This window comes from Peromyscus maniculatus, chromosome 5, assembly GCF_049852395.1.
Source record: "Peromyscus maniculatus bairdii isolate BWxNUB_F1_BW_parent chromosome 5, HU_Pman_BW_mat_3.1, whole genome shotgun sequence".
NCBI lineage: Eukaryota > Metazoa > Chordata > Mammalia > Rodentia > Cricetidae > Peromyscus > Peromyscus maniculatus.
In genome coordinates this window covers 139,979,799-140,000,358 of record NC_134856.1, presented here as the reverse complement: position 1 = coordinate 140,000,358, position 20,560 = coordinate 139,979,799, and the positions used below count along the sequence as shown (strand labels likewise).

At 41.9% G+C, this 20,560-nt stretch overlaps 1 protein-coding gene across 9 annotated transcripts in view; it reads right to left on the bottom strand.

Annotated features, from left to right (window-relative positions):
* Ntrk2 (neurotrophic receptor tyrosine kinase 2) overlaps positions 1–20,560 on the bottom strand; it is a 331,422-nt gene that overhangs the window by 245,417 nt on the left and 65,445 nt on the right. For all 9 annotated transcript variants that reach the window (XM_076573467.1, XM_016000233.3, XM_016000229.3 and 6 more), the window contains 3 exons: positions 17,059–17,094; positions 14,370–14,467; positions 8,789–8,888 (listed from right to left, as the gene is read on the bottom strand). In XM_076573467.1, coding sequence (XP_076429582.1) covers positions 8,789–8,888; positions 14,370–14,467; positions 17,059–17,094 — 234 coding nt within the window. The remainder of the gene's footprint in view (positions 1–8,788; positions 8,889–14,369; positions 14,468–17,058; positions 17,095–20,560) is intronic.

Below are 20,560 nucleotides of genomic sequence, written 5' to 3'. Positions count from 1 at the left end.
TTCCTAAACAACATCACATGAGCTTTCTATGCTATGAGTAAACAGAACCTTTCCTGGAGTTCCAACAGGCTCAGTGGAATGGTTCAGGCAAGGTGGGCAATGGAAGTTAGAGTTGAGGTTTGTTCCTGGCAACATAGATGATCATGAAGGATGTTATACTGAGTACAAGAAGACAGCTCTGGACAGACAAGCACCCCAGGTTCTCTACTGCTAGGAAATCTACTTCTTATTTGAGAAGCGTGGGTACCAGAGGCCAGGGAGAGGAGGAGGAGGAAGAGGGAGAGAAGACAGTGGAGAGTGCAGATGCTTGGGAGGAATGGCGTCTGCTGTCTTCTAGTGCAGTAGGGTAACTAGCTGACAACAATCAGTGTAGACTTCAAAACATAGAGCATAGAGGACTTAAGTATTTCTGGCACAGAGAAGAAAGTGCTTGAGCATTGATGGGCTGGTTACATTGATCTCATCACTACGCTCATGGGTTTCTATTATTATTATTATTATTATTATTATTATTATTATTTTCAATTTTGGGGGAACTTCATAAAATATATTTTAAATATATTGACACCCAACTCCTCCCCGTCGTTCCTCCAAGATCTGCCTCCCATATGTCTCCCTCTCCACTTCCCCTTTCCTTTATAATTTTAATAACTCATCAATTCTAGTTTGTGTTGTCCTGGGGGATAGTCATCAGAGCATGGTGAGCTCAACAGGAGACATATGCTTTGAGAAAACTGACTCTTCCTCTGCTATATGCCATCAACTGTCCATTGATCAAGACATTCTAGCATGTCCATTGATCAGCATGCTAGCATGGAGTTGGAAGGGGTTCAAAAACCCCCTCACCTCTAACTAAGAAGCTATGAGCATTTGTATACGTGCATTCAAATGTCATACCACATCCTGTAAGCATTTATAATTAAATTAAAATTAAAATAAAGAGATAGCTAATGGAGAATGACTGTTCTGCTTCCTGAGTGAACTACTATACCAATCTCTTCCGGTTTCATGTCTTCACAATGTGATGCACAGATTAAGCATTCCTGCTGTCATATAGATGTATGCAATGTTGGCATGGAAGTAAGAAAAAGAGCTGGACAGATGCTCAGTGGATAAGAGCACTGGCTGCTCTTGCAGAGGATCCAGGTTCAGTTCCCAGCACCTACAGCCATCCACAACTCAGTGTCAGGGGATCCAAGGCTCTCTTTCGGCCTCCGCAGGCTCTGTACACATGTGGGATAGATATATGCATGCAGGCAACCACCCATAGACAAAAACGAAAATTAAGAATATTTTTTAAGTAAAAAGAGATTTGGAAAGACAGCTTGTGAGCCTGGGTTGGAAGCACACCTCCAAACAACAGAAATGGGGCCAGTCATTTCTTCCAAAAGATATTTTAACTGTTAGTCAACTCTTTCAGCTGACTTTTTTTTTCTAAAATTATCAAGGATTGGTGAGTATTGACATATTATTTTCCCCATTAAAAGATTCCTGAGGTATAATATGAGTTCAGTTTGAGGCTGTGGGGAAGACAGCCAAAAGTTTTCCTGTAAACCTGCTTTCTCTGATGCCTCTGGGAGGCTCCCAATTCCTCTCACATGAAGAGGAACCAACAAAGCTTCATGCTTCTCCCCACAGTGAGTTAATCACCGAACTCTTCAAAATGTCTCTCTGTTTTGTCAGTGGCTTTCTGATTCTATGAAGTTAAAATAATATTCTGAAAATGTCACACTAAAATTTTCTCATGTCTTTATTCTCTGTATCTCTGAATAAGATGAGTATTTCACACAAAATTAAATAAGAAAAAGGGAATTGCAAGAAGCCCAAGGAGCTAAGTTTACAAGCATACAAAATAACTTAAGTGAGAAGGTGTAAGATATGTTTATGGCTTGGAGCAGGAGGCCTTTGGAAGACATGTGGTTTCGATGGAAAATATCACAGATTCATCTCTATCAAAAGGCAAACATTTTTGTTTACCAAAATTTTACTGAAAAGTTAAAAGATGCTGATGTGGTGACTCCCACCTGTAATCCCAGCACTTAGAAGACTAAGGCAGGGTTTACTGTAAGTTAGAGACCAGCCTGGGCTACAAAGTGAGACCCTATATCAAACAAACTAGCAAACTTTAAAAACAATTGATCACAAGCAGGAGACTAAAGAAAGAGGAATAATATGCTTCACCAATAAAAATTAATACATAAAAGTACTGTATACATATACACCAATAATAAATGTATCATTTCTTCTCATTTTTCATATGATAAAGATTCTTAATATTATTAATCAAAATATCAGCTTAATCTAAATTAATAAATATATAGAAGATCGATACTATTCACCACACCTGGGAATAATAAAAGTTTACCCTTGTGTGCTATTGCCAGAAGATCTGATAAGTAAAGGGCTTGTTTAGGTGTCTGCTCACATTTGAAGTGTGTACTGTTTCCTCTCAACCTTCATTTCCACCCATCTCTATGATTATTCATAAAATAATTTTCTGAAATTTTGATTAAAATTTAAATGTCAAGATGTATCAAATTAATCACAATTTATTAGTAATAATAGTATAAAGCAATTATTAAAAGCTAGGAATGCTTGTGTTTCAATATTAAACTCAGTTTGTCTTCATAACCACTCTGTGAAATGGGTTCTAGTATTGCCTGCTGTAGCCTGGATCTGGACTATTCCCCAAAGACTTATGTGGAAGTGGATTTATTTTGTTATTGGGAGGTGGTGAGAATCTTGAAGGGTGGAGCCTGTAGGAGAAACTGGGTTATTCAGGGTCTGCCCTCAAAGGGGGACCCCTGGATCCCAGCACCTTCTTCTCGCCTCCTTTTCCTTATCCTTTCTGGTCAGAAGGTACACAATTTTGTCCCTCCTATGTTCCCACTATGATAAACCACGACAGGCCAAAAGTGACAGGACCAATTGATCATAGTCTAAAACCTCCAACACTGTGAGCCAGCAAGAACCTCACCTTTCTTTGAGCTGATTGTCTTGGGTATTTCATTAGAGTAATGGGAAGCTACTGTAGTGGTGTGAATAAGAAAGGCCCCCATAGGCTCCTGTATTTGAATGCTTAGTTTTGGGAGTATGGCACTATTTGAGAAGAATTAGGAGGTGTGGCCTTGTTGGAGGAAGGGTGTCTCTAGGGGTGGGCTTCGAGGTTTAAAAAGCCCAAGCCAGGGCCAGTCTCTCTCTCTGCCTTGGGACTAGGATGTAGCTCCCAGCTACTTCTCCAGCACTATGTCTGCCTGATGTCATGCTCCTGCCAAAATGATATTGAACTAAACCTCTGAAATTGTAAGCAAACCCCCAATGAAATGCTTTCTTCTGTGTTTTCTTGGTCATGGTGTCTCTTCACAGCAGTAGAACAGTGACTAAGACAGCTACAACCCATGTGCCCCTACAGAAATGAAGCAAGAGAAGATGAGACTCTTGCCCAAAGCCACAGAGCATGTAAGAGACAGTGGGTTTCAACCTTGAATAGCCCAGTGACAGAGTGCTGGGAAGTACTACTAAATAATGTGCAGTGACTCCCCAAGTGCTGGAAGAAAGGGCTATAAGGTAAATCATGACTTCAGGAAATATGCAGAACAAGATTGGTGTTAAGACTCCCTGTGGAATAAAAAAAGAAGCTACGTTCTGATTATCTGCATAAAAGTGAAGCTCTATGTTTGATCATTTACATAATGTATGCATCCTGCAAGATAAAGACAGTTCTATCTGGGAATGAAAACAGCAGTGTGAGAAGAGGGTGATGGGGAGTTTCTGTTTTTGACTTACATATCCCTAAGCCTCATGGAAGTTTAGAAAACGGACTTTTGTTAGTGTTCTAATTTATCTACACTGCAATTTTGTTTCTTCAAGAGTGAAAGATGCATGTGGAGGACGTTTGTCTTTTCAGATGTTTCTATGACCATGTTTCTGGCTTTGGCCACATGTTTTCTTCTCAAAAGATGACCCAAATATGTGTTGACTCTAGCTCTTTGACCTTCTGAACCATTCTGAGCTCACAGAAAAGGCGGGAATTGCCAGTGGAGTTAGCACTAGCCCTACTATGTTTATGAACATTTTTAAATGAGTGGGATTCTTAGTGCTGAAAGACATTCTTGATCATTGCAAGAGCACTAACTTGAGTGTGGAGTAGAGAAACATGAACCTGTGCTCCCAGGCAGTGTCACTTTGTGTCTGTCTTAACTGTGAAACTCAGAGGCTCTGAGATCGGGAATGGATACATGCAGGACAGGGGCATACAGATGAAATCTCTTGACCACTGAGGCCATGAGAGAAGAGCCACCTTTTCCCCATTCTTTCTTCTGTGATTTCTTAGGCAGTGAGATATTTCAATCTAGAGTCCAAAGGATGCGTAGGTACTGAGGGAGAAATACCACATGTGTGTTTCCATCAGGGAGTGCAAGTAGCACACTGATAGCCAAGCCCATTCCTCACCCATGTGGTGAGTGCCAAGCCTGCTGGCTCCTTGTGATATTTCCAGCCCTGCCTGTGGCAGGACTCCCAGCATGGAGCACCCTCTGAAGAATTGGCAGCCCATATGCCATGAATTCTTCCATTCCCTTTATGTGCACTTCTACATTCTAGAGCAGGGAGGCCAAGAATCCATGGGAGAGCCAAGTTAGACTTGGTCAGAACATGAGTGCATGCATTCACTGTTGCTGTTCCTTAGCAACAAGCCGCTCTGAAAATTCTTTGAGAGCTATATTATTGAAAATAATATAATCACAATAAACTGGAGGCAGCCTTAGAAGAAAAAGAATCAAATTATACTTACAGAAATATCAATTGAGTCACAGATGTAGGTAGACTCACAACGTGCCTCATGTATTCATATTAAGTATGTATAGGAATAACCCAGTGCACATGGCCAAACACTAATGGAGTAACTTTTTTTGGAACTACTCTGTGCTAATAATAACTAGCCATCCAACAAAAATAAGTAACTGGACAGAAATAAACAAGAGAAAATGGAAAGGAAAAAATCTACCATTTGACATTGTTACTGTCACAAGTCCAATAACCTATCAGACATTAGCAACAAGATGTTTAACCATAGTAAACAAGCAATAGTGAAAAAATTCTAGATTAACGGCAAAATATGAGCCGCCAGCTGACACCTCTTCCAGCTTCAGGTCCGAGTGAACACAAGCCCCAAAGTCACATATTCAAAGGCAGCAATCGAAGATGTTCCTACACAGAGTTGAAAAGCAAAGTACACCCTCCAAACTTAGAGACAACTGTTCCAAAGCCAAGAGCCCCAAGACAGGACCTCTCCAGATGACTTCTTGCCAATGACCTTCAATTATCTCAAGTTAGAGGAAATTAGAAACAGTTGTCCCTTTCAGAAACTAGGAAAAAAAAAAAAAACAGTCTCCCTTTAGCCATTCACCTGTGAGTAGTTATCATCCAGATATTAAGTTCTTACCAATTAACAGCTTACATTGGATGAAGCTGGCAATCCTCTCAAACCATTCAGTCAATTAATATTTATTGAGTACCAACTGAACTAGGCACTGAGTAAATCAAGATGAGCAGACAGGCAGAACTGATGCTCAGTACCCTCCTAGAGTGTGCTGTGCTACCAGCAATCTGCTTCCCCTGAGTGACAGAGCATCAGGTCAATGAAGCCCAATCATTCAGCTCCATCTCCAAAGACAGCACCACAGCTCTATGCTTGAATTTCCCCATTTAAGTCCCTGAATATAATGTAGAGCTCATCTCCAATGGAAGCAACATCAGAAATAATATTTGGGTCCCCATAAGGCTTGTCCTTCTCTCCCTGCATTCAGCTACAGTGTGGCAACCAGAGGTTTCTGGTTTGTATTACCCCAGGTTCTTCAAATCAACAGTATTAAACCATTAATTAGTTCATAACTTGAAAGCTTGTGCCACAAATTGAGATAGTTGACATGCAAGATAAATCATGTTCCCCTCAAAGTTCCTATATTAGAAGAACAGTGGTCATTGTGGTGGCATTGAAAGGTGGCATAGAATGTCTAAGAGACAGGGCTTAGTGGGTGGCGGCTAGGTCATTGGGGTGCTGCCCTTAGAAGGAGTTAATATTGGCTTTGCAGGGTATGTAAGTTCACACGAGAGAAAAATGTGGTAAAAGAGGAAGACTGGTCCACCCTGCCCTTTGGATTCCTGACTAGACATGTGATTTGGTATCTCTCTGTTGTTCAACCTTCCTCTGGATGACAAGCGAAGAGAGAGAGGCCTCACCTCAGGAGAGGTGGCGGTCTACTGTTTGGGCTTTCAGACCTCCAAACTGTGAGCTGAAGACTTCATTCTTATATACAGCTCCCAGATTCGGGTATTTAGTTCTTTCTTAATAGCCATGAAAAATGAAGACAGCCCTGAATGCCTAAAGGTGAGCTGGCAGCCATCCTGTCTTGATTTGTTCCTAAGACGGACAATATATTGGGGTTTAAACCTCACCAAAAAGCTTGTAAGGGTAAATTTCATGTGTAATAGCCCGCCTGCTATTAGCCATCAGCCCCTCTCTGAGTCCACACTTCTGGCCAAGGCTATGCAGTTTCTTCTATTGCTCCTGAGAAACCGTGACTGGTGACTGGCATATTGTCTGATTATTTCAGGAGTGTAATGTTTGCATAGTCTTCCCATTTTAGGGCATATGTTTTGAGCATAATCCTCACTCTAATAGCATTGAAAGTGCATTAACACATTAATTTTTAAACACCACTTTATGTTCAGTTTTGTTTGATCTTGATACATGAGCCCCATCTTAATTTCTAGATCCCAAAAGATGATGGACTCAGCATCTGCCTTGTTAAGCAATAACCTCAGATCGGGGTCGGTTTGTGCATGCCATCCCACAGATTGATACATCAATGAAAGCAGAAATAAAGTAAAATCCTAGCTGCTCCCAAAAGGAACACAAGCCTTTGAGACATTGTCAATGTACTTTTTATTTATGTATAGGAGTAAGAGAGAAAAACACACCTATAGTTGTGGCTGCTGGAAGATGTCAAGGACAAGCAACTTCCTCCCAATTCTTTAATGATACCCTCACGTTATGCTCAGAAAATGCAGGCAAAGAAAAATAGGTTGCCATTTACAGGTACTTCTCTTCAGTGTATCTTTTCTGGGCAGCATCAGGATGACTTCCCAGACCACACTCCCAGCATTCCCAGCACTTTTAGTGAGCTCCCAGAAGGGCCTGGACATGTTCTTTCTCAGAAGAATCCACAGATGAAAGCCCTTGAGTCAAATCCTTCAAGAAAGGAGCCTCAGCCTGGAGAGCACGCTGCTCTCCAGTGCAAGCTGTGTTTGGGGGACACGCACTCAAAACACCTCTAGGAAGTCAAGCACCCGGTAAGGGTGAGAAACAAATGCTCATGGATACCTGGCATGTGGGCAGCACACAGCTGGTCTAGCCTGGTGGCTTGGGGAGAAAAGGCTGATTGGTTTGCATGGCAGCTCCACACTGTCATACGAGAAGAGAGATGTGGAAGCCCACATTCATGACCAGGATTAATGATTCTCACGGCTTGGGCATTAATTTCAGGGCATGAACAGCCCCTGAAAACTGTTCAGATACCAATTTTCTCATTCACACAGACCAGACTACCTCAGAAACTCTGGGGGAAGCCCTGTAATTCTTGATTCCCTGTGAGTTTCTGGCACCTGCTTAGGTTCAAAAGCCCACTTTGCAATGACTCCAGCCACTCAGTATATTCCTTCTCCCAAGTCTCATCGCTTACTAGAGTAAAGGGGACTTTCCTCCTAAGGAAGCATCAAAGACCCACAGATTAAGCGATGGGAGGATTTTATCAAGTTTTACTTGATGTCTGAACAGATGACAACTGAGAATCTCCATCGCGCTTGGTCACCAAAGGAATGAGGGGGAGGAAACAACAGAGAAGATCATCCATCCTAGGCCCATGTACACTGGCCAAGATACTGCTGCTTAAGCATCCCTTTCCAAGTGACAAGCAGGGTCAGAGTCATTCCCACTGAGCACACAGGTAAAACACCCACAGACCCCATCCTCCACCAAGTCCTCGTTAGTTTTCCCTCCTAGGCACTCACAGTACCGAGCTGTCAGACCACACAAAATACAATGATCTCACAGCAGCCGATCCATAGGCTTAAACACCACAGCAAAGGCTTCAACGTCACAGGAACGCCTCACTTTCGTATAAAAGCATTTATTCGAGTATCTCCCCGTACCCACCCCCAAACACAATTCATTGGCCTAAAGACTATCAATTATCTGTTCATGGCAACACAGTTCTCAGCCCTGAGAATTTTCCCACTTAAATAAAAACCAGTCCATGCACAAGCTCACTGGACCATCGTGGCTTTCTTATTTTGCATCCGACAGTGTTAATTTTCCCAAACTGAAAATACAGGAAAGCAATAGCAAAAGAAATCAGGTGACAGAGGGCTTAGAACCTCAATATACAACTACAGAAAGGAGCACATGTGCCCAGCACATGTCACCCTGCCTCTGAGCCTCACCTGACCACAATAGGAACACTCAAGCGCTGTCCCGTGCCTACACTGCTGAGCTAGTACATACTTGAGAAACCAGTCCATGCTTCCTGAGACAACTGTGCTCGCAGGAAAGTGGGTAGTGTTGAGCAATCACGACTTTGTTCTGTCTTGATTTGTAGTATTATACCCTTGTTGCTGTTCTCCCAACTTAAAAACCAGTCATCATAAATCCAGCCACTTCCTCCTTTAGTGATAATTAGCATTAGTCATGAGTCCGCTTAAGAAGCAAAATAAGCATGGCTTTGCTTACCTTTCATGCCAAACTTGGAATGCCTTGCCAACTTGAGCAGAAGCAGCATCACCAGCAGACAGAATCCCACCACAGACGCAATCACCACCACGGCGTAGACCTGGAGAGAGAACAAGGCTGTGATGACCTTGCAAAACCGTTCCCTGAACTTAGATGACAGTGGAAATCATGGCAGTTAACATTTCCTGAACATTTACTACTGTGATGCCTACTCTACAAAGGAAGACACTTGTTACACTTATAAACAGACCTCTAACTGATACCACATGAATAATCACATCTATGGCTACCTCTATCTATCCATCCATCCATCTAGAGACATAGGAGCAAAGGAAAGGGGAAGGAGAGGAAAGGGTGATGGATATAAAAATATTAATATTTTGATGCTAGTGAAAAATAACAGTGGGTTTGATTTTATTATTCTCATTACTTTTATACATGCTTAAAAGTTGTTCATGGAGAACACCCTTCTTAAGTTAGTGCCAGGGCTTGTGGGAGCCAGGGCATGCTGGAAACAGGGTGGTGTTTTGCAGTATGTCCAGCTGGAGATAGACATCACTGATCCGTACACTTTTCTGTGTGGATGATACAGGCCAGAAAAGGACTTTTTATGTTTAAAAAAAAAAAAAACAAACAAAAAAACAGAATTGCAAGTTGTGAGTTACACAACTAGGAAGAGTAGCTGTGTGAATTCTGTCACAATCCTAAAACAGAGACGACAATGAAAAACTCAGTATTCACTGCCACCACGGCACCTCTGGGTACATTATGATCATCTTGTACTTGAAGGACATAGTGACATTGTAGAAACAAAGATGTGACAGTATGACACACTGTGTATCGCCTTTAGGTTTTGCTTAGTCCGAGTGTCCTAGCTGGCTTTCTGATGCTGTCACATGACTAAAAGCAACCCAGGAAGAAAGGGTTTATTTCATCTTACAATTTACAGCCCATCATCAAGGGAAGCCAGGCAGGAGCCTGAGGCAGGAACCGTGTGGAGGAACGCTGCTTACTGCCTTGTTCCCCATGAGTTCATCATTTTGTTTTCCTGTACGTCCCAGAACCACCCACCAACATGGCTCCACCCACAATTAATCCACATCAATCATCAATCAAGAAAATGCCCCACAGACATGACCCCAGGGCCAATCAGATGGAGGCAATCCTTCAATTGAGGGTCTGTCTTTCCAGGTGACTCTAGTTTGTGTCAGGTGACAAAAATTAACCAGCTCATCAAGGTTCGGGGATTGGCAAACTTCTGTTATTTATACTCCAACAGATGGAACAAACTTAGACTCTGCCAGGCACAGAGCCGGTGTAGCAAGAACTCAGCGAAGCAGTGTGAGTTGAAAGCATCCATAGAAGATGTGAAAACAAATTTACAAGGTCATGTTCTAATAAAGCTTTATTCATTAAAAACTGATGCTGCACTTTGACAGTGCTTACCAACTCCTGTCCTGTCACTAAAAATCTTGAACTCCAAGCGTAATTCACTCTGTGTGATATCCCTTAAATCAGTATTACTTTTCCCTCTAAGGTAATCATTAATACTCCTTACCAAATTGATCTTGGCTCCTATTTCCCTGGAAAATGCACTGCCTGCCTTCCTTGTGGTTAGTTGCATTCTCAACACTAGTTGAGACTGGTTTGAAGGAAGGGTGGAGAATGTCCTTGCCAATCAGAGGTCTTAGTCAAAGGCCATGCTTATCAACAAACGATAGCACTGTCACTGAAAGACTCTTGGCCCCTTGAGGTTTTGATGGGGGTGGGTAGCTGGGGCAGTCCTACAAGCATTTAGTGGATAAAAGCCAGGAGTCTACTAGCCATCTACCATGGCCAGGAAAGAGTCCCTAGAATCACTCAGCCCCAAAGCCAACAGTGTCAAGGCTGAGAAACCCTGCTCCACCTGCCTCCACCCCGCTGTGAGGAAATCAACTCTCCAAAGGGCAGCTGTGTGTCAGCCAGGTCCTGCAGTCAGGGCAAAGCTGAAGAGACTCCCAGCAATCCACATAATGAAGCATGAGAGACATCTTTGTGGTGTTTAGCCACTAAGATGTGGGGATGTTTGTTACTGCAGCACAGCATATGCTGACACTGCAGACTATAGATATTTTAGAGCTGAGTTCTCTGTGAGTGTAAAATTCAGATGTGCCCCTCTGCTTCTCATAATCTTCATGTTTACTAGCTCTTTGCCTTGTGGTTGTATGATCCTCCGTGAGTTCATGCAGACAGTGAATTAAGAACAGTAGCTAGGACAGAAACTAACACAACAGTTAATAAGTCACAAATGGTGACACCTACCAAAACTAAAACTCATCAAATGTCAATAAACATCCCAAGGTCACATAGCTTGGAACTGAACCAGTCTGTCCAGCTATTTTAAAAACTGTAATTTATTCACAACCAAGTATATGATTCACAATAAAGACAGGAAAATGAAGATTGAAGGCTAATCCCTCCACAGTGTCACTGTCTGTTGTCTGATAAGAACGGCATTAAGTCAGTCACAAAGCTCCAAATGGGCACTGGCAATGGCAGCATCATGCAAGACTCTGATAAGGGACCCTTCTGCCGCTTTAGTGCTTTCTGCTCTTCCAGAGACAACCTCAGCAAAACTCTGGGTATAGAGTTAGCTTCATCAGCCTACATGTACTCAGTGACTGCAGTTCCCTCATTACTGGTGGTGGACAACCTTGTTCTAACCAAATCCATCTCCTTCAAATGTGTCCAACATATGCACACTGCAGGAACTACTCTTGTGTTGGTTGATCACTAGCCTTCTTACTCATAAGAAACACTGTTGTGACATCACAGAGCTTCTGTTCAAGTTGTCCTTGTTCTATTTAATAGTGACTACAAGGAAAAAGTTGATACTATGTTGTTATAATTGTTAGATTCTTATTAGTGTTTTTAATCTCTTACCTTGCCTAATTTGTAAATCGAACTTTATTATGGCTATGTATAGGAAAAGTCACTGCCAAGTTTCAAAACTACCTGAAACTTTAAGCATCTGCTGGAGGTTTTAGAACATGTCCTTTTCAGTGAAAAAAAAAAAGTGCCTACTGGGCCAGCAAGGTGACTCCAGGGGTAAAAATACTTGCTTCCTGCAAGCCTGATAGCCTGTGTTTGAACCTTGAAACCACAGTGGAAAGTGATCCTCCGACCTACACATACACACTGAGGCACATGCATACCCAAACACACACACACACACACACACACACACACACACACACACACACACACACCATGCAAGTTTATTTAACATACAAATAAAATATCACATTTCAGCACAAATAAAGTATCACCACATTTCCCCCTTTTATTCTAAGGGACCCTGGCATAACAAGAGTGATGCCAGAATGAATCCGTTGCAGAGCTTGCTACTTGCCTCACCTACTAAATTGTTTCAGTTCTTGTTCTTTGCCAAATGATTTCCTACTTCACCATTCGAATATCTTGGTAGTGTACCTAAGACACCTAAGCAGAGTGAGTATGCTAACTGCTGTGTGTGGTTGACTCATGATGTTCAAACTGTGACACAGGAAGGCAAAAACAGTAAGCATAATCAATGTTAAAAGCTGTGTTTTCTTCCTGGCAATGGTGGCCCATGCCTTTAATCCCAGCCCTCGGGAGGCAGAGGCAGGCGGATCTCTGAGTTCGAGGCCAGCCTGGGCTATAGAGTGAGTTCCAGGACAGCCAGGGCTACACTGAGAAACCCTGTCTCGAATAAACAAAACAACAACAATGACCAAAAAAGCAGCATTTTCTAACTCAGAGGCATAGAGACCTCTATGTGAGATAAAAAGAGGCATAGAGACCTCTATGTGAGATAAAAGAGGCATAGAGACCTCTATGTGAGATAAAAGAGGCATAGAGACCTCTATGTGAGATAAAAGAGGCATAGAGACCTCTATGTGAGATAAAAGAGGCATAGAGACCTCTATGTGAGATAAAAGAGGCATAGAGACCTCTATGTGAGATAAAAGGCCACTTCACAAATTTTTTTTAGATTCCAATTATGTATGGTTTAGACATTTGATGCATAAATAGTTTCTGGCTACAAGGAGGACCATCAGATTAGAAGAAGAGTTATGTGGCAGCATGCTGTCAGGTACCGTGAGGGCATCACAACTGTAATGGCTACTAGCAACCTAGCCTGATTGACTGACTCATCCACATAAAATAAGTAAAAAATAAATTAAAATTTTTGAGCTTCATAGAACTTTCATGTCACAAAGTATTATTCCTCTTTGGATGACTTTTCAGGTAAGGTTATAAACGTAAGGCCTGACATTGTCTGCAAACCATAATGGGGGAAAATAGCAGCTGATGAGGAACTGCAGCCAGGTCCTGTTTTGCGGAACCTGGGTCAGCCAGCAGCTGTGGCACCAGAAGGGGAGCTGGTGCATTCAGGGTTAAAAGACATCAGAGTTCACAGGACATGCTGTGTGTGAGGAAAACTCAACATGATTCTAAACTGGTCCCACCACGGAGCCCTAGAAACCACAGACCCTTTAATGGCAATTCTCTATAGAATAGAGTCTGATCACCTGGGACTATTTCAAGACCTTCATCACCAGCCTGAGCCTTCCAGTGAAGCACCTGCCTCGTGTTTCCCTGTCTGCAAGCTCTTGCTCACACACCCAATGAATGCCCTTCTCCTCATATCTTCACGTATAAGCCAATCACCCTGCACAGGCCATGTTCGATACCACTTCATCCCCAGAGTCTTTGTCTGAAAGATGAGCCTGATTTTTCTTTCCCATAACATTCTCCAGAAAAAACACAAAACAAACAAACAAACAAAAAAAACTGGATTTCTGTTTGGCAGACATCCTAAATTTTATTTTAAAAAATGAAGGAGATAGATGTGAAAGTGTGGTCCCTGAATAGAAGTGTTGTGATTCACTGTGAATGATTTCCTAGTAGTCCAGTTATAAAGGACAGATATTTAAACAGTAATAACTACTAAAAAGTGGTGTAGTATGGGGCTGGGAGATGGCTCCACAGGTAAGAACACCAACTCCTCTTCAGAAGACCGGCCTTCAATGCCCAGCACCCACATCAGGTGGCTTAGCACTGGGAAATCTTACTCTCTTCTGGCCTCCATTTTCTCCTGGCTTTTGCAGGTATACATTCACACCGCCATAGAAATAAAATGAACATATGGTTCTGAGGATGGAGAAAGAAGACCTGACTCTAGTTCCCAGCACCCAGATGGCCACAAACAAGCTTCTGTAACTCCAGTCCAGAGGACTTGAGGATCTGACGCCCTCTTCTGGTCTCCTCTGGCACTGCACACACACAGTCACAGCTACACACTCAGACAAAGCACCCATACACATAAATATTTTTTAAAAAATCAGAAAAATTAAATATGTGGTGCACTGCCAGAAAAGCACATCTCAGAGGCTGCATGATCTCTATATCACTTTTTCTGGGTCTTTCTAGTAGACCCTCCAATCTTTGATGGCCTGCTCACATCTGAATGATAACCATGTCTTATGGAGACAGTGGCAATTCCTCCAGCATATGAGCATCCAGAACCAACCAGGAGGCAGCTATTTACCCCACTCACCGAGAGATGCTCCGGATTGGTTTCACCAGCAACATCTGTGGAAGGGATATCATTGCTTTTGTTCGTAGTATCCCCAATGTCAGTTGCTGCAGTCCAGTCTTCAATTGGAGACAAGAGAAAGAAGAGGAATATGAAGTCATCAGCTGCTGATATACACAGGGCCACCGTAAAACCCAGTGCAGGGCAAGACAGATCCAGAGAGTTCTAATCACTGGCAGGACAGCCTGGCTGTGCAGGAATGTGGCTGGCTGCTCGGTTCAGTGAATGGTGGGGATTGAACTGCACAAAACCAGCATGGTGTCCAATTTCCATCTCTCCATCCCTGTTCTACTGGTTGTTCTAAACCCGCTTTAAGATTTCTCCTTTGCTCTTAGGGAAGCATCCCTTTATTAATGCCATCTTTAAAACAACCAAGAAAAGGAGCCATGGACATTTTCCACATGAAAATCTTTAGAGGGCAGATCTGGCTGTCAGTTTTAAAGCTGAGAAATGTCAGCAAGGGAGTGAAATGATGAGGCTTAGGCCACATGGAAAGAAGCAGTCGGAGCCATACAATAACCCAGATTGTAAGAAAACACTGATTTCTGAGCAGGAGCATCTCATGGAGAATAGGACAAGGGCTTAAGATGTAGCCTGGTGTGAGTATCAGTGTAGAACTTGGGTCCACAAAGGAATTTTTAGAAGAGTACAGAAACACCAATATTCCAAAATGCATAAGGCAACAATAATTAGTCACACAGATGTGTCTTCATTGCCATAAATCTCAAAGTTGGTTGGCATGTTCTAGATCAGTTTTAGTTTACATGGACTAGGTGACTAATTTTCACGGGTAATCAAAGTATTTGTTCTTAATATTACCCATCACAGAAAATTCTTAGCAAACCGACTGCAGACATGTTGCTTGTAAATATCTGTGTTTCAGCTCTAACTAGGAACAGTGCCCCTCATTTTCATCCGGCAAAAGACACTTCATTAACTCAGCCTAATTCCCCTTGGTAGGATCATCGTGCTGGCTTTAGGGCAAACAATTCAAATTACATTTTTTATTAACAGCATGTTCCTTTGAATGCGAGTGAAAAAAATAACAGAAAAAGCATTTATTTTCTTTGTTTGTTGTTGTATTCTTAATGCCAAAACTCGCATTTTAACAATGTTTATTTGGAATATCTTAAAACTCACTGATTTCAAACATAAGCACACATCATTTATTTACTAATTTTTCTTTGTAGTATAGCCAAGTAGCTAGGCAAAATTTAGACCAGTTTAAATGTCTTTAGTTTAAACCATGACATCTTAGCCAAAATGCCCAAAATGGGAGCCGAGGCCACTGGGAAGGTGACATTTTTAAAGTTTTAAAGTTCTGAAAAATTCAAAACATAATTTTAAACTGTAAAAAAAAAATCACTGTTCAAGACTCATGCTGTGTGGGATAATCTGAGACATGTTTTTCTTAAACTCCTAACATGTTGAATAAAAAAAATACATATTCAAATCACCTGCACAAGATGCACAAGAATTAATCAAGCCACAACTTGGACGAAATATAGATTAGCATGCATACACAGAGAAAGGCAACATGATTCCCAGTTAAAATTAGCTGGAGTTAAATACACATGTAATAAGCATACGATGGTCTATAGCTCATCCAATGGAAATCTTCTTTGCAAAGTACACACTGAATATGATCATTGTTTATGAAGGGCATGCTACAGACCCAAACAGGAACATAAGTGAAAAGTTAAAGAACAAAAGACTTTTAAAAATATAACATTCTAACTAATCTAATTTTAATCATTTTTAATTTGAGTCCCAATCTTGAAACAAAGTCTGTCACTTCTCTAAATTCGGAGGCTTTGTGATCACAGTGGTGGTCTGGGAATCTGCACTAAAGAGTTTCTACCCATCAATCAATGCCTCCTTGGCACTTAGTCAAAAAGTAGCGTAGCGATGAGCAGCTAAGCACCGCTCATTCAGCTTTGGGACTCCTCCTCTTCCACGTTCCTGAAAGGACTTCACTTTTTTCAGGTTTTTAAGCCCCTCCACTCCCAAGGAAACTAGCCTGCCCTCCAGGGATGGGTCTAGTAAGCCAAGACTATGTAATCCTGCTTCTCAGTAAGGAAGGTTAGATGGACTGTGGCTGGGTCAGTCCCTCTGAAGCATCAGCTCACACCACAGAGGAAACCAGTCCCCAGCAAGGCTGGTCAGTGGATGGTAAAACGTGGAGCAGAGACAGTGAATCTTGACGACACAGTCCAGTGGCTGGCCGAGCTGCCCCATGGAAGCCCTTCCTTTACAGCTCTGTCCATGAGCGGCCTTCTGCATTATACAAGAAACAATTTCATATGTGTTTCCTGTCATGGCCTGAAGGTGATCCACCTCCCTTCCCTTGGTTATCATGGCTTTTAAACAGGTAATTAGTTCCCAATTACGGAAACAAAATGTCTGTAAGAGCAGAATGGATTTACTACTTCCAAGAAGAGAGCCTTGGAGAGAAAGTGCTATTTACAGGCACTGCAAGTACCAAGGGGAAAGAGCCATCAATACTGGGTGATACTTGAGATGTTATTTTGGCCCATGTAGCACTTAAAAATGTGTATTTAACTCAGCTTACAGGTCTTCATTTAGCTGATTTATTTCATTATACACAAACATTTTGAAAAAATACAGAGTGAAGAAACATGATAGCTACCTTCATAGAGGTCTTCAGGATAATTTGGGTTTGTCTCTGAAAAGCAAAGGACATTAAAGAGTTGTAAGCACACATTTTAGAGTTAAGCACTGCTTAGCTTTAACAAATAAAATATGTTACCTATACCCTGAATTTTTTATAGCCAGATAGACTGTCTCGAAGAACAAGTCCATAAGAGCTGGGGTTCTGACCTCCCTATAGATAAGGCTCTCTCCTCCTTCCTCCAATTCCATACCACAAAAATCAAAAAAGTGGGAAATCGCTTTGGAAAATGTTAGCTCATTTTGGCCACTTCTCCTGCTCTATTTCCATTATACGGTTGGCCATGCTAACCATAGTTTGGCCATTTTTATTTCAAAGATGGTAATTTTCATAGCACTTCTATTATTCTCTGATGTTCGGGGGTTACTGTCAGGTCATATATCCCAGAACCATTTCCATCTGGGTCATGTCAGCAGCCTCATGGGAATGCTTTGTTTTCTACCCTCCTCTCCAGGAACAAGGGCAAGTCTAGGGTTTCTTGGTCCTAACAACACAGAAACATAAAATACATTCCCTAACCAAAGTCATTGACTAGTATGAGATTATAACTAAATTTTCAAGCACATATAAATACAAACATATAACAGATTTCTCATTTGCATGACTGTGAAATCACCAATTTGATCAAAATATCTGTGAGCACAGCTACCTGGGTCTGTAAGAAAGTGAGCTTGGAAATACACTTCATGCTAACATTTAAGTGATTGAAAAATTAATCCCCTCAGTGCCTCCTTACACTTTTAGTCTCTGCCTATCAACAGGAAAACTTCTGGCCATAAAGCTTATTCAGTTTTCATCTCACTTTTGAGCCCCTAGCAGAAAAATAACATCAAATCAAAGTGAGAAATGCCAGTTTTCAGTTCACAAGTTCCCCAGTGAATAATAACTAAGGCTGGTCTAAATGAATAACCAAGTGAAAAATGGCCCTCGTGTCCAAATTAGAATTGTAGTTCAGTATGAGAATTTCTGTTTCCAGAGGAGAAACTAAATGGGTGGCTATGTGCTTCAAGTCAAGGCCTTTGACCCACAGTGCACCTTTCTATGCACCAGTCACTGGAGTCTGTGTGAACAGCAACACCCACAAATGCACAGTATACAACCGTGCAGCCACCTATGACCACACTGTGTTAATTCACATAAAATCAATCATTCAAGAAAATTTCAATTACATTTTGATGACTTTTATCACTGCCAATATCATTTTGAAGTAGTTTTGAAATAACTCAAAATATCTCTCCTTGGAATTACAATACCATGTAAAGGGGATGGCTTGTGGGCTGCCCTGCAGGCAGTCTGGGGGTCATCTGGTGACTTGAGCAGTGAGAAGTCCCAGAGTTACACCTCCTGAGGTCATTTGTAAGACATCCACTGATCCTCTGAAGCCTTTTCCCTTTGGAGAGACCTCACACCAAATGCTGTCCTCCACGGTGATGCTTTTGACTCCCTGCTGGGGAAAAGTTCCATACCTCCAAGGGAGCAAGTCATCTTTCAAGCTGCTCCTCCAGCTATTTTCTCAGATCCTCCACCCTTTGCTGTCTTCTCACTGTCCTCTCAACACACAGTCTGAGTCTGTTAGGGCCTCTGCCCTCTAGACGTCACTTTGGGTGCCCGTGATTCTTCTTTCAATCTGCCCCTAAACCCTCTTCCAAGCCCTACTCATCCTTTTCCTACATCTGCCAACCCAGCATGGCTGTAGCACCACCCTAAGCACACTCAAGCCAAGACTCCAAAGTGAGACAAGAAAAGAGCAAGGACCAGACTCTCACAAGAGTCGAGTCTTGGGTCAGAGTCCCCAGACCAGGGGAAACGAAACAGTTCTATTCCTGTATGGATGCAAGAGTCTGAGATTTCTAATTTCAAACTCTTATTAATGGGTCAAAGAATGTGTGATATCTTGTTTATAACTTTGTAGTGTCCCATTGTAAGTAGGAAAAACAGAGTTTGTACTGGCATTATGAACCATCCCAGATAAACAGGAATGAGGGACATGCCTAAGATAATGGACTTTCAGTTTCAAAGCTGGAGAGGTCCCAGATAAATGCATATAGTTCACCCAGGACCGAGGTTTCTCCCTAGATATTAGACTTGTTTTGGGAATGCTGGGAGCAGTTAATGTCCTTGTATGTTCTCAAATCCTTATGGATCCCACAAATGGGAGAGGTGGTGTAGGTGGAAGTTTCTGTCCCATCCGGTCCCGCAGCCGTTCAGTCCCAAATAAACACACAGAGACTTACATTAATTATAAACTGTTTGGCCTATTGCTCAGGCTTACAATTAACTAGCTCTTCCTCTTAAATTCACCCATAGTTCTCGTCTATATTTAGCTTCGTGGCTTGGTATCTTTTCTCAGTTCAGCATTCTCATCTTGCTTCCTCTGTGTCTGGCTGGTGACTCCAGATCTTTTCCTCTTCCCAGAATTCTCCTAATCTGGTCACCCTGCCTACACCTTCTGCCTAGCTACTGGCCAATCAGCATTTTATTAAACCAACAGGAGTGATAAATCTTTACAGTGTACAAGAGCATTAGCCCATGAGGTGGGATTATAATACTGTTTAATTTTATATCTAAAGCTCCATTTTTGAAAAGGTAGAATTCTGAGTCATGTTTACTTGGACCATAAATTTCAATGGCCTCCATCACTATAAGTGATATCCAGATGTGATAAACCTCATGACAGAAGGGGACACCACCAAACACTCCTCATACATGGGACACCACCAAACATTCTCACACATGGGAACACCACCAAACACTCCTCACACAAAGTGCTTAGGAAGATCCAAGAACATAAATTCAACAAAGCAGATTTTGGATATAGGAAAAGTAGAGATTCATGTAGGATCATAAATAAACAATTAGATCACAACCTAGACAACAGTGCATTTTTCCAGACTCATGATCCTGCATCATGTCCTTGCCACCAAGATCAACTACAAAACAACCAGGCCACATCCAAACTTGCTGAAGACAGTATTCTTGTTCCAACTTCCTTCTTCCAGATCCATGAGACCTGTCACTGCTCCTCCACTGTCAGTCATAAAGCTCAGGGTGAGATGATGGTCCCGGCAACGAGAGGGCGCAGGAGCAACATCACCACTTTGGTTAATGTTGTAACCAGACCTAGTGAGTCACATTCTACAGCACAGAAGTGGCTCAGGCTGGGCACTTGGGGCACACATGGACTCAAGTTCATGAAAATAATTTAACAATTGTCTTTACACTTCTGGCAATAGACAAATATTGAAATTATTCCACTTTTTTTTCCTATTATGAGATAGAGTCTCACTGTGTATCTCTGACTGGCCTGGAACCTGCTAGGTAGGCCAGACTGACCTTAAACTCACAGGTTCTGGGATTAAAGGCATGCACCACCACACCTGAGTATCCAACTATTTTAAAGTCTATTTTCTAACTGGTTCCTTTTACTGAAATCTAAATAATGTTCATTCTATACTCTTAC